Genomic DNA, 15,054 nt, shown 5'->3' on the forward strand with positions numbered 1-15,054 from the left:
CTGGTCGCCTTGCAGATTTAGACTCACATTTGTTCTCGAGGCAAAGTCAAAATAAATAGTTCTTCCTCTTAAACTCTTCACACTTCTTTTTCGTGACCAATAGTCAGAAAATTGTGTGAACTTGTCTGTTACACGTTTGTTCAGTCACTGAGAAATGGCTGCAATTCAAGAACAAATTGGTCGCTCAGTACAGCTCAATGAGCAGTCTCATCGATGTCAACACTACATGTAAAATTGACAAAAAGGAAGGTGAAAAATCTGAGAGAATTTATTCAAGTCACGCTATTCTGAGCCTAAATACACAAACAACACACAATCGTCTACATATATATCAAGGAAACGTTCAGAGAACTTGCCTGAATGGAGGACAATCTTGTTGTAGACTGGTACATTTAAACTTAAATGAACCCTAATGCATAAAGGTGCAAGTCAGAACATTTGCATCATAATCTTGCAAGTTATGCAAGTTTTTTATTTGTTTCCTTATCACCAACCCGGCACTTTATCAAACCGCAATTTAGTAGTTTTGTTATGTATTAATCTTCAAAATAAATCCTGTTCAAATAAAAACACTCTATCACATCAACTTATTAAGTATGGAAGGCATAGTTGGTCATAATTGATAGAACAAAGGCCGCTTTCAATGTTCTCCAAAGAGTGTGTGTCTTGTGCCTCGACACATCAAGCAAAGGGCAGTCCTCGTCTATTGTTGTGAAGCTTTGTGCCAAAGGGAGCAGATGGTCATGGTGTGCCCACGAGAGGTGACGGGGTCTGGGGCTGGAAAAGCTCCAGTCTGCCCCCCTTACCCCTACTGCGTTTCCCAACTGGGGGTTAAGAAGGGTTAAATCTAATCTGCCCCTGCTGTGTGTCTGTGTGTGTGTGTGTGTGTGTGTGTGTGTGTGTGTGTGTGTGTGTGTGTGTGTGTGTGTGTGTGTGTGTGTGTGTGTGTGTGTGTGTGTGTGTGTGTGTGTGTGTGTGTGTGTGTGTGTGTGTGGGGGTCTTGGATCATCCTCAGATAGTCTAGACTGCTTCCCAGTCATGTAAAGCTGTAAAGAGTTTTTCCCTATGACAGGGAGATTATTTGTTCAAGATTGTAAGTACACTGAGTAACCAGTATATCAAATACACCTTTATGATTGAATGTGATCAAGTTGAGTTTCTAATCAGAAACCAGTCAATGGTTATTTTACTGTACGGTCCTTATTGGGTAAGTTTACTGGTTGTTTTGGATTGATTTAAACGTGGCAGGTGTATTTTAGCAAGTCATCGTTATGGCAGAGCTGCTCTTAGTCCTTATACTTTTGAATATAACCACCACTATCCACTCACTGACTCTGCCATGAGTTCAACCAACTAGTGTCAGGTCTAATTGTCAGGCTCAGTTGGATGTGGAAATAATGTTATAGATCCCGGTAGGTTCACTGAGGTCCTGTATGGTCAGTCAGACTTTTCATAGCAATTATTAAATGAATATCGGGCAGTCTGGAACATCTGTGACACTCAAAAACCTTTGCAAAGAGGATCAGTTTTTAATATCTTAAGGGTATTCTCATATAATTTAAACATAAAATGTAATTTTCCCGACCAAACCTCACATACATATCACTTATAAAGGAATTTAAACTTTGGATATTTCAGTGCATGCTATTTTTACCTATTGAGTCATCAATCTTCTGGTTACTCAGAAAAAGAACCAAGCATTCCCATTTGGTTTCTCTCAAAGCCTGCAACTCTCTACTTCGCTTCTTTTTTTTTGTTGCATGATGCTTCACAGGCTGAGCTGCTAAGTTCTCACACCCCCTCAGGCCCGAGGAATCAATTTAAAACTCCCTGCGTGTGGTCAGTAATCCATGGGTATCAGCCACTTTCTCTACATCTAAGAAAGGTGGTGGTGTTGTTTTATGGAATTGCAAGGTTTTAATCTGACGGCCGGCAGCAGGTCGTTTTATTGTGACGAACAGGTCTGGAGAACAAATCTGACAGGTAATAGGACTGAGATGCAACACAGCCCTCTGGAGGAAGGGGTGTGTGGACATTTGTATGTGTGTGTGTGTGTGTGTGTGTGTGTGTGTGTGTGTGTGTGTGTGTGTGTGTGTGTGTGTGTGTGTGTGTGTGTGTGTGTGTGTGTGTGTGTGTGTGGATGCAAGTCTGTGTGTGTGTGGGTGTGTACAAATGTGTTTGTAGAGTAATAGTCTGCTCTCTTTCCCTCATTACACTGGAGGGAAGGTCTAGTCTGTAGAATATATCTCTGTGTACTCCAACACTCCCACTTTGTCAAAGGGTTCACTACCAAACACAAAGCGCCTTTCAGGAACGCCATCGGATTTGGCCGAGCTGTATCAGCTTTTTTTTTTTTATTGTCCTTTTAACCTATTTGTCTAACATGTCTCTTTCTCTCTCTCTTTTTTCCTCCTTCCTACCTCTCAATCATCCAGACGCCCCGGTGGCAGAGTTACACGACCTGTTCTGTAAGAAGCTGCAGCAGTGCTGCGTGCTGTTTGATTTCCTGGACTGCGTGGCTGACCTGAAGGGGAAGGAGATCAAACGTGCGGCACTCAACGAGCTGGTGGAGAGCGTGGCCACGAGCAGAGGGGTCCTCATAGAGCCTTTGTACCCAGAGGCTATAAAGATGGTAGGACGGGAGGAGGAGAGGGGAGGTTAGGGGTGGAAATAATGGACTATAGTAGATGGATAGAGAGAAGAATTGAAATGAAAAAAGGAACATTTGGGCACAGACAGTGACAAACAATCAACAATGTAGATGAGCAAATTAAATATTAAAAGCCAGAAAAACATTTCCACAGGTCACCAGAGGCAAAAAAACAAAGGCGGTGAGGAAAGGAGAAAGGAAGTGAGAGGCAGATACATAAAGGGAGGAAAGGAAAGGAGAGATAGAACATTTGCAAAGGAGGCTAAGTAGCATTAGGCTGCAAAGAAGGCGAGAGAGTGAGGGATGGACAGGAAAGAGTGTGGACACCAACACAAAGATCCAGAGGTCCCAGAGGATATAAAAGAGGAGAGGAAAAAGGGTTTGAGGAAAGGTAAAGCGAGCAGAGGATATAGCTTATGTTATGGAGTCACTGTACCCAGAGGATATGAAAATGCTGATTGGACGGTATGGAATGAGGGCAAAGTAGGCAAAGGCTTTAATATGAAAAAAGGTTAGATATTTCAAACGAAGTTTCTAATAAGTGCACTGATTAGAGTCCAAGTGCAATGCAACAGAATAAATGTAATACAGGAGTAGGGCGAGGCAAATAGGAAAGAAATCAGATTACCTAGATGATGTTTCTCAAACGTGGGATGGTTGTGGAACTTTAGTCTTATTATAGTTATGGTTTGGACCTTTTTAAATCCAAGGGAGGTTTACATGGTCATGTTAAATGGGCTTATATCCTCCTGCAGGGAGAATAATTACTAATGCAAACAGAAGTGTGGAGAGGGGGAAAGAACGAAAAAGCAAATAATGCTGAATTGGGGTGTTGAGATTTACCACATTTGCTTTTTACAAAGCAGTTTATGCCTAAATGGCCAGTGGAAATGCATGTGTTGAATAAATCATGACTTTGCGAGCAGTCAGGTTGCGTGTCTTACCAGTGGAAAGCATCAAACATGGCCGAAAATAGCTAAAGTTATTTCATGTGCTTGATTTAGATGATAGTAACCCACTTAATTGTCCTTTTAATACAAGACTCTTAAAATTTGAAGGATAGTTGGCATTGTTTTATAAAACCAGCTATTTATCTATCTTGAGAGCTAATTTGGTGAAGTGACACAAATCTGTGATGTGCATCATGTTGAATAATCAGCATAATGAAGTCTAGAAATTAGTCAAAGGATGTTTTTGTCAGAGCTATTATTTTACCAAGGCTCATAGACCTACTTTTTGGAAAATACAACTAATACATCCCTTTGTTTTCATGTCAAGGATATCTAACATTTACAGGAATGTACACTCATTTGGATCTTACTAATCTACCTTTCTGCCTCACCACCTCCTTTCCTTTTCACTTCACTATTCCTGCATCTCCCATTACCCCCTTCCTCTACCCCCTCTATACCTCTCATCCATTTGTATATTTTCCTCTTCCCATTTCCTTCTTCACACTCTTTCACTTCTTCCCATAACTCTCCTTCCCTCTTCTTCCATGTTCGCGGTTTTCCAGATCTCAGTAAATATCTTCCGTACTCTCCCACCGAGCGAGAATCCAGAGTTTGACCCTGAGGAAGATGAGCCAACACTGGAAGCCTCCTGGCCGCATCTGCAGGTACATACATACAATCCCATTGTGTTAAAATGATGACCATTTTCTGACCAGTTACATAATATCATGCATTTCCCAAGTTTCTCTTGAAAAAGATTTGTTCAGGAAAATATGTTGACTTTGGCTTTTTCTTGCACAAAACATGGGAATTGTTGCAATGCTTATGCTTTGTTTTTAAAGTTAAAGTGAAACCCAATGTGTGTGTCAGTAAGTACTAAGAAAAATGGGCCCTGCTATATATTACATAGTATATTTGGAGGGTGGACAATGCCATAATGCACATACCTCCCACAAGGTGTTGCTTTTAATGCAGAGTTCAGCATAAAACTGCACATAAACACACTGTATCTTAGCCAGATATTCTTTGGATCAGTTAATTCTGCTGTTTAAAGCAAAACTTTGTGCCCAAATGTACCTGTTTTATCAGCCGGAATCACAAAACGGGGCTCTTGCATAGAAGAACATCACATCTCCTTTATTAGACTTGTGGTGTTTGCCCAGTCCTGAAGAAGATTACCATGCTATGTTACCTAGAGCAGCTTTAAAAAACAATATTTGGCATTTTGAAAAATACACTTTTGCTTTCTTGTCAAGAGTTAGATAAGAAGATTGATTCTGCTCTCAATGTGAAGCCACACCTTGCAGCCTGTTAGCTTAGCTTAGCTTAGCATTCAACTTGGAAACAGGTGAAAAACCTAGCCTGGCTCTATCTAAAGGTTAGAAAAGGCAGTATTTCATCACTAAACTTAATTATCCGATTGCTGGCCTTAGCGTACAGGGTATCGATCTTCTCATCCAATTTCCAAAGAAAATGAATAATTCCCCAAATGTCAAACTATTCCTTTAGGAGACAAACACAGAAAACAACCGATGTCTAATGGCTTGCTTTTTGTGCTTCCATTAGCTGGTGTACGAGTTCTTTCTGCGTTTCCTGGAGAGCCCGGACTTCCAGCCCTCCATGGCCAAACGCTACGTTGACCAGAAGTTTGTCCTGCAGGTAATCTTCTCTCTTTTTGCAGCTTGTCAAATCCAAAGCTCTTAAGATGTTTCCAAAATTGTGATAAATGGAAAGCTATAAATAAATGAAGCTCTTCCTTGAAACTACGGGTATTGCAGAACCTAGTAATATTCTAGAGTGCTCTCAAATTTTGTCATCTAAGTTGGGACACATAAAAAAAGTAGAGTAAAAAGACTGTTTTGTTGTACAACTTTTATGTTTAATATCCTACTTTATTTTTGAAAGAGATTAGTAAAAAGCAGTTCATATAATATCAGTTTTGCTCAGCAGATGATAAAAATACCACGTGAAATGTTTTTACACAGAAATACAAATACTCTTGATTGATGCGCTTTGTTTCCTGCTGTGCTGTAAGATAAGAAAATTAAAAATGTCCCCACAAGAACCATAAAACAGACCTACTGTAATTATCTTGTGTGTGTAGCTCCTGGAGCTGTTTGACAGCGAGGACCCCAGGGAGAGGGAGTACCTGAAGACCATCCTGCACCGTGTCTATGGAAAACTACTGGGCCTCCGAGCCTACATCCGCAAACAGATCAACAACATCTTCCTCAGGTACAGGCTGTCTCACACCAGTCCACTGCATAGGATTAAAGGGTGCCTACTATTTATAGCAAGTTAACATCAATAAATCAAACATTCGCCAACAAAGACCATCAGCAGGGTGAAAAAGCTGTGTGTAGAACCTCTGTAATGCATTGTTTTAGCTTGTTGCGTCATGATTTTAAAGTACAAAACAGGGGAAAAAATCATCCATTATCAGTATTGGAAGAGTGTAAAAACCTCACACATTGTTTGGTTGCCCTCTTTGCTAGTGTTGAAGCCCCACGAGATAAATGGAACTTTAGGCTGCATTAGTACATTAGTAAATGTGTGGTACATATTCAGAGTATTTCTGTAATAAGTGAAACTGGCCTCAAACAGCGAACAGCTCCTTTTTATTTAGCTGAATCAATACTTCCAATAATATTGGATTTTTTAGTCAGTGGTTATCACTTTGCACCCATAGGGTCACCATTTGTTGATACTTCTGTAGTTCTTTTGCTGACTCTGAACTACACCGAGGAGGCTGACGTTAACAGTTTTTCCCACACAGCTGCTCATTATTACTGTGGTGCTAAAGCATCAACCCAGAGAAAAATGGGAGAGGGTTTAATGGACATGTCATCTAGATGTTTGCTACATGCAGTATTTTCTGGCTCAAATAAGATAGTGTTCTTCCACACAAACGGGCACAAGGCACGACTGTGCACATTTGCAATCACTTGATCATCAATGCATCCCCATCCTGCATCTATCCTGAGAGTTAAATTGTCGTGTGGTGACTCAAATCTCCTCAAATAATTGGTTAAACAGCTCTGACTAACAAGAGTGCTGTGATGTGCAATCATGTTTTATCATTGCCCTTTACCAAGTGTGGCTGTATTGTTGTGTTTGCTATGTAATTCAAGTACAGGAGAGAAGCAGTGCTGCAACGCACTCTATTTCTGTCTCTGTTAACTGGTTTCAGTATCATTGTTTGGACATTTTGACAGCTAAAAGATGCAGAATAAGCATAAACCTGCTTAACTGATATGTAATCTATTTCTCTATCACATGATCAAAGAGGTTTTAGAGCTGTATTACAGAAATCCTGAGTATTATCAATTCCTTAGGAAAGTCAGGAATACCAGCCAGGGAACAATATGCATCTGTAATTTATGTGAACAGATTATTTTTTTACTATTTCAAGAATTGCAGTCCTTCTTTAAGTCCCTTTTACTTTTGTTTAGCTAGAATGGTTTCTTCTTCTTCTGATGCATCATTACGAGTCACTGTATGTGTGTATGTTGTATCTGATCTTCAGGTTCATATATGAAACTGAGCACTTCAACGGTGTAGCGGAGCTTCTGGAAATCCTCGGCAGGTTCGTATTAAATCACACGGACACACTTTGGGGCAAACTTTGAAGAAAGCATGCTTTGTAGTATATCACAGCTTAATGAATGCAGTTGGAGTTGAGTGTGAACACACAGACACATAATGTACTTGGCCAGCTGCTTCTATTCATGAGACAGCTGGTAACCTGAATTAAGCAACTACGAAAAATGGTGACAAAGCACAACCACTTCTGCAACTTCTCAAAACAAAAAAACAATTTATTAGGCATTTATTTTTAGATTTATTACCATTCCCTCCTTCTTATCAGGCAAACTAAACTGTGCGTGCAAAGCCTGAAGGAGTAAAAAATAATTTAAAAGGCAGGGGGGAAATGAGTAAAGGTGGGTGTTTGCAGGAAGGAGAGACAGAAAGCAGAGCGAGTATAAATACATAAATGAGAAATGACTCAGAGGTTTGTATAGGTTGTTGCTTTGTCTCTGGGGCCAGTAAGAGAAATATGAGGACGATTGAAAGGCGAGAGCGAGGAAGGAAGCCAAACTGATAAACAAACATGTCTTGCTCTCTGCCTGTGCTCGTACGCAAATGAATGGGAACAAGCACGGAGAGATGACAGCTATAAAGAGAAATAAAAGGAGAGAAAGAATGGACCAAGGACACAAACAAGATTGGTGATAGTATCTAGTCTGTTTTCAGTCTCACTGCCTCCATACTCAGAATGATGTTAAAGGAATAGTTCAACACTTTAGGACAAACTTGCTTTCTTCTTGAGATGAAAAACTTAACCTCATGTCTGCTTTCTTAATTGGAGTCAGGGCTAGCTTATTTTAGCATAAAGACTGGACGAAGGGCGAATAGCTAGCCTGTCTCTGTCCAATGTGAAAACATATTGGAGACAAATGACATGGTATAGAGACAGAGGTGTGATTGATAGCACTAGAATCAACAAGTCTATGTAAACAGTGTACAACAGGCTAATATACAAAATGATTTTGTAATGTCTGTAATGTGTCTATATTTATGTAGTAGAATGTAGAGCAAGAGTCAATGAAACATATGAATGCAATACATAATAATTTGGTATATTATAGTATTAAATATTAGAGGTGTAGAAGTGTAGTAATAGGAGTATGGTAGGCCTATTGTATAGTACAACAGTAAAACATAGTACTGTATGGCATAAAATAGTGTATGCTATAACATAATATAATTGTAGTATAGCACAGCAACGAAAAATTGAATAGAACATCAAATGGTATCATAAAGGATAGTAGAATATAGACAATTACAATATATATTGACAAAATTGGCTAGCTAGGTATGTAGCATATGACTTAAAAAACATAAGAGGTTACAGTGTCGTTACTTGCATTTTTGTCCTCAGTCATTCAACAGCATTGTTAAATATTGTTTTATTGAAGTCATGCATAGAAGAAGTGAAAGAGATTTAAAAAGAGGGTTTGAAGAGACAGACTGCAGTTGTTTGCCTGAGCTTGGATCATTACTCAGCATTAAAGAGAAGAGCAAGTGTTAACAGAGTCAGCTCGCTGCTGTAAGCTAACATTAGCGTGACCACAAAATCTATTTGCTAACTCTGGCAGCAAGCTGCTGCTGTTAGCTTTTCACTTTAATGCTGTGTAAAAGTTCAAACTACATGACAACCTAATCAGCTGTCCAGGTCGGAAATGGCCTTGTTATGCTGACGTCCATAAAAGGCGAAAGTAGTTACAGTTTCTCTCTTGGAAGGATTTAGACACGGAGAAATGGAAGGAGACTAATAAATAAAAGGCGATGGAAGAGAGAAATCAGTAAGCAAACAACAAATAGAGTCAATAAATATTAATTTCTCTCAAGGGCAGTCTGTACTAGAATCTAGCTTGTGCCCTCTGTCTTTGTATTTCATTATTTGACATTAATAAATAAATGTTTTGAAATGGTGATTTGTTTGAGTTCTGTTTAGGTGCTAGAATTTTTAGAAAAAACTATTTCTTCATCAGTTTTTCCCAACATAAAGGTTCAAAATCGGAAAAATGTCTTCTAACCCATGACCACCTGATCAAACAAGCAAATTCAAAAATGGTCGATGACTTTTGATGGGTTAATGCAGAGAATAGAGAGAGAGTAAGAGGAAAGGCTGAATTCGAGGTGAGAAAAAGATGGAGGGATGAGGGATGGAGAGAGGATGAGTGAGTGAACAGTGAGTCAGAAGAGGAGGGAGGAGGAAGAACAGGAGAGGAGAGAGAGGTTTGTATTCATGTTGGTGGTAACAGAGGTATTTATAGCTCCTCCCACACACAGGGAGAAGGAGAGAGAGATGGGCGAGGGAGGATTCATTGTACAGAGAGAGAGAGAGGAAGAAGACAAGGAGGCAGAAAGAAAGATTAGAGGGACAGCATGAGGGAGATATTATTGAAGAAATGTTCCTTTAAACAAAGATGCTATTAGGCAGACAGACAGACAGACAGGTAGACTGACTGATACAGACGGACTGAGACAAACAGATAAACAGAGTGCTGTCATACTTGCCAAGTTTAGTTCCCACTCTTCCACTGCTCATACTCTTCCCTCTGTAGGCTGAGCTACCTCTATCAGTCAGTGTAGCAGTGAACAGAGCGGACCACGCATTTGTCCAGTCACTTGGAAATGGACACAGTACAAGAATAGACTCCGCCACACAGACGAACGCACATGCATACACAGATGTGAATTGTAGAATTTAGGATGAATAAATATAGAAATATTGGGAAATCATGCTGCTGTCTTCAGAGTTTAAATACCAAAATCATCACCTTGTAAGTTTTGCCAGAAAAAAGCAAGTATGTGTACATAGAGTGAAAGTATTTAACTGTTGCTGTCTTCTCCTCCAGTATCATAAATGGCTTCGCCCTGCCCCTGAAGGCCGAACACAAGCAGTTCCTGGTTCGGGTCCTTATTCCGCTACACACGGCAAAGTCCCTTTCCATCTTCCACGCACAGGTCAGTGACTTTTCCCTGCATGCTCCAGTATTTAAAGTTCTTTGGTTGTATATTACTATATGGCTAGTATTACCGCCAGTTTCTTTTGATTCCTTTTGGCGTTGAAACCTTTGACACCCATATATGCTTAATGTTCTTTTAACACCACAAATGCAATTACACAATTCCAAATAGTTATATAGTTTGACGGCATGTCAACATCCACATGCAGGGGACAGATGTTTATTTGAGATCCAGGTCTTTTTCTCAACATTAAAAATCAGCCATACACGAATGTCTCTCAAGTGGCAGTAGTTAGGGATTCCTGCAATGTGTGAAATGTACCACTAGGAGGCAGAGTTGGGTCACAGATAACACTGCAGAGCGATGTGCTCACTGTTGAATTACACTCAGTGCCTGTGTTCTTTGGTGTGTGTGTGTGTGTGTGTGTGTGTGTGTGTGTGTGTGTGTGTGATCGTAATATTTGGAGACCCAGATGGCAGCCAGTCTATTGTGTGTGTGTGTGTGTGTGTGTGTGTGTGTGTGTGTGTGTGTGTGTGTGTGTGCAATTTGTTTGTGCCGCACATTGTTTGGTTATGCAGAAGGTACAGTTTGTACAGAGGTATGTGTGTGAGTGTGTGTGTGTGTAAGTGTGTATTCTGGGCTTCAGCATCACCGTGCCCTACATTTCTCCTCCCTGTCTTCCTCCCTGTGGTTCACACACATACATTATTCACACGCTCAAGCACACACTCGGTTTGACAGGGTCACAGGGGACACATGCGAGTGGACAGCAGTTTTGTGCTCAGTAGGTGTGGCTGCGCTGGAGCGATTGACCCAGATCTGTATCTAAATATCAAAATATAATATCACAGCAGCATTTAATCATCTTTAAGGTTAATCAGCACCGTGAAATACATTTGAATCACCCTTCCAGTAGCTTATGAAGGTTTTTCGATTTTATATTCATGTCACTGAATTTAGCCGTTAGAGCTATATTTTGAAGCCACAACATGGTAACATATAATGTTTCCAAATAGAAAATTCTAAGTTCAGATCAGACTATCTTGTTTTAAATTTAAACTGCAATTAAAAACCAGTATACACATGGTGTATGGCTAAGTACCTATTTTGTCCCTTACTTTACTGCAGTGATAGCTTTAGTTTTGCCCAGAATATGTCAGTTTTTGTCCAAACAAGGCCGGTACTCGTAATTGGATTGTTGCAATATCAGTATAAGAGGATTAAAAAAAATAAATTCTGATATCACTTCAGTTCCCTAAAACACAATGACAGTTCAACAGCTGTGGTCTGGCGTTGTAAGCCATTGCTTAATCCCATCCTTGCCTATGTTACTCCCTGACTGCTGAGGTTAGAGCACTACTGGCTGCTTTGAGTTTTGACAGCCTCGTCCACTTTCCCAACGATAACTAGCCCCCCTCCTTGGTATAATGTGGAACAAACACAAGCTGGAGCTGCCCTAATGAAATAACAAGAGCGAAAAATATCTTCTAGTTGGCATCAGTCCAAACAATAGCCAGTTAAGCTAACTAGCTTCTACTGAATGAAGGAAAGCTCTATTGTGCAGCTTGCTAGCCTTGCCATTTCGAGTGGAATACAAACTTAACAGCACTACGTGTCCTCCCAAATGTTGAATATTGTAAAGAGACAGATGTCTTAAAAATGTAAGGATTGAAAAGCATTGTTATGCAAGCTTGTTGCAAAGGGGAAAACAAAGCCTCATATCAATGTTCGTAAGCTATACAGGGCTATGACACTCCTAAGCGAGTATCCGGCGAGGACGTTGACACTGTGTTGAAATGTGGCCACATAGAGGCCAAAAGCTTAGAGGGTATTTCAAGCAAAATGTTTTTATCCTTGTTTGAAAATTGGAAAAACTTGCTTCTCACAAAAATTGAGGAGAATTCGAATATTGCTTCCACTTCAAACTGAGTGAGACTGTGAATAAGTCAGCACAATTCACAGATCATGCTGATTTATGTTTATAATTGACCGGGTCATTTAAAGTATTGCTAAATGCATGGAAAGGGCACTTTTGGATGTGCAGGTTGTAACAAGTTTGCAGGCAAAAAGACAGTAGAGCTTTCTAGAATGACTTCATCCCCAAAAATAGACCCTAATTTGAACTGTCACCCTGACAGATCAATATTGGTAAAATCTCTGCCTTAAAAAGACTACAATGTTCATAATCCTTAGCCAAAACTAACAACGGCCTCCTGCACCCACATATCCTGACCTGACAACAGAATCCAACATCATATTTACCCAGAGCAGCATGTCTAATGTCTCGCTAATACTTTAAATACTTTGACCGAACAGTACCCTTACTTTAATCCTCCTCTTTTATCTGCTTTTCTTTTTCTTTCCAACTTGACATCCTTCCTTTCACCAGCCCTCTTTTCTTAGCCTCCACTCCCTCTTTCTGCTTCTCTAACCTTCTTGTAGTGCAAAGGTGAGGGACAGGAAAGTTAGGGACGGAGCGAGAAGAGAAGGAAAACAAGAAAAAGGTGCACTGTAAGAAGGAAAAGGGATTAGAAGATGAAAGCTGTGGAAGATGTGAAAGCCAGACAGGTAGAGAGACAGACAATGGAGCTAAAGGTCAGGAATAAGTCAAAGACAGAAACAACAACAAAAAAAAGAAAGAGAGAAAGAAAGAGCGTAAAATGTGATTGTCCTACAAAAAGATAGAGAACAACCATCAATAATCTGACAGTACACAACCTCTACTGTCTGTAACTGTAAAACTACACATAGTAAAGGTTGTGCATACTTTTATATCAATGTCTCTTGAACTTACTTATCTAAAAGTCAATAAATAGACCAGTACAGTAATCATTTGAACAAAGCAAAGGTATAAATAGAACAGAAGAGGAAAGACGGAGAGGCAGAGACAAGAGGTCTAAACTCTATCTCACATTGCCCTTAAGGGACTTTGTGTGTGTGACATCACTCCTTCCGAAGTAAACACACGCACACACAGTCTCCGTCGCCACGGTGCCCACTCGCCACGGCAACCGGCCTCGGTGGAGGGGGCAACCACAAAACACACACACGCACACACACACACATGCATGCACACACCCCTCAGAATAATAGGAAATGATTGCAGATCATATAGGAGGAGACAAGGGCTGATGTAGAAGTAGACACACACACTTGTGACACATCTCCCCTTGGAAAACTTGTCTTTCCGATCTTTAGCAGTGTGTAATCCTGAGGATAAGTGCTTAGATCCCCTTTGTCTCCTTGACAGCTTCAGGGAATGTGTGTGTGTTTTGTGTGTGTGTATATGTGTTCTAACTACGTCTCCTCTGTCTTTACAGCTGGCCTACTGTGTGGTGCAGTTTATGGAGAAAGATGCTACAGTGACTGAATATGTAAGGCTTTGTTTCATTACATTATTTGTCTTTTATAACACATTTGCTAATTTAAAGAATAATGAAGTTCCTAGTTTTGTAGTTTTTGTTAATTGCTGTGATGTTAGACTGTGGTGACATCGCCAAAAATAAGTCATATGTTTGGAAAAAAAGTATAGGTTTAAAGCTGCACTCATCCACATTGTGTGTAAAAAATACCTCAAATAATACATGTATTGTGTCGCATGTGCAGTAGTGACAAACCTGCAGAGAACTATCACCAGATTGTGTAGTTTCCATCAGCTCTAGGGAGCGTGTCTTTCAGCTCCTTGTTTCTGTTTAATGGCTCGCAATTTAAGTACTCTGTTGACTCTCATGGCTCCCTTTAACCTTTCCAGCAGTAGCAAGCAGCTGTTTTTAGACAAAAAGTTCTGAAAAGCCCACTGTACACAACCTGCCCAGCACCAAACGGCAGATAAAGTCAGCAGTTAGCTGGAGAACATTGTTGTGCATTTAGCAACTAAAGAGCCACATATTTCACTCAGGAGTTGGTTGAGACCAAAACAGAGCTAAAGGAAGAGTGAACGTTAGAATAGGTAGCCTGACACATGATTATTAATGAATGCTAGTGGTGCTCTGTGTCTGCAGTATGTGTAAAGCAAGTAAGCAACTGTTTGTGTTTGTAAGTTTGTTGTGCTTCCCCCAAATTGCAATTTTTTTTATCTATGATAAACAGCTTTTGTGAACACCCAGGTTTGCCAGAGTTGTTTTGAGGTAAATAACTAGGAAAAAGAAAAGTACAATTAATACCCAACCTGTCTGTTGTAAACATCCCTCTAAGTTAAAAGACTTACTCTGAGATTCAGAGTTTTGTAACCAACATTTAGATCCCAGCGTTCACTGAAGTGTGTACGATGTTATCAGAACTGATAGAAACTGGTCTATGTTAGAAGTAGAGCTTATGCTGTAACCTACTTCTTCATTCGCCAACATCAGTATGGTAAAAACGAGACAAAGTTAATGACATTTTTCTTAAGTCCCAGCCAGAGAATGAATATGAGCTAATGGAGATGGCACAGATGGGTGCCAGCCAGCTACCCTGCTGAGCTAATGCCTGCAGTGTTAATACATATTAATGTGCTTCATGGTTTCTCTGCAGATCATCAGAGGGCTGCTCAAGTACTGGCCGAAAACCTGCACGCAGAAAGAGGTGAGACAACAGATATTAAAAAAACGCTGATGTTGCTTGTAGGACTTATATATTGTAAGATATTCCTTGAAGCGTCTTATCTTATTTTAATTCACATCTGGGAGTCACATAAATATCGGTTCCGTCCTTTATGTATTGATTATAAGAATGTGTTTGTCGGCGTGTCTGCGTATTCAGGTGATGTTCTTAGGGGAGATTGAGGAGATCCTGGATGTGATCGAGCCGTCTCAGTTCATCCGGGTCCAGGAGCCGCTGTTCAAACAGATCGCAGCCTGTATCTCCAGCCCTCACTTCCAGGTAAACACAACAACTCCTACATTCAAACCATGCTGGAAGGTCTTTAGTTATCTA

The 15,054-nt window shown here is 40.2% G+C and overlaps 1 protein-coding gene across 1 annotated transcript in view; it reads left to right on the plus strand.

The window, feature by feature from the left end:
- Nucleotides 1-15,054, plus strand: part of ppp2r5b (protein phosphatase 2, regulatory subunit B', beta) — a 30,991-nt gene that overhangs the window by 13,671 nt on the left and 2,266 nt on the right. The window contains exons 2-10 of the mRNA XM_054600953.1: nt 2,436-2,632; nt 4,167-4,268; nt 5,170-5,262; nt 5,708-5,838; nt 7,130-7,189; nt 10,029-10,137; nt 13,461-13,514; nt 14,653-14,703; nt 14,881-15,000. Coding sequence (XP_054456928.1) covers nt 2,436-2,632; nt 4,167-4,268; nt 5,170-5,262; nt 5,708-5,838; nt 7,130-7,189; nt 10,029-10,137; nt 13,461-13,514; nt 14,653-14,703; nt 14,881-15,000 — 917 coding nt within the window. The remainder of the gene's footprint in view (nt 1-2,435; nt 2,633-4,166; nt 4,269-5,169; nt 5,263-5,707; nt 5,839-7,129; nt 7,190-10,028; nt 10,138-13,460; nt 13,515-14,652; nt 14,704-14,880; nt 15,001-15,054) is intronic.

The sequence above is a fragment of the Anoplopoma fimbria genome, chromosome 7 (genome assembly GCF_027596085.1).
Source record: "Anoplopoma fimbria isolate UVic2021 breed Golden Eagle Sablefish chromosome 7, Afim_UVic_2022, whole genome shotgun sequence".
Lineage (NCBI taxonomy): Eukaryota > Metazoa > Chordata > Actinopteri > Perciformes > Anoplopomatidae > Anoplopoma > Anoplopoma fimbria.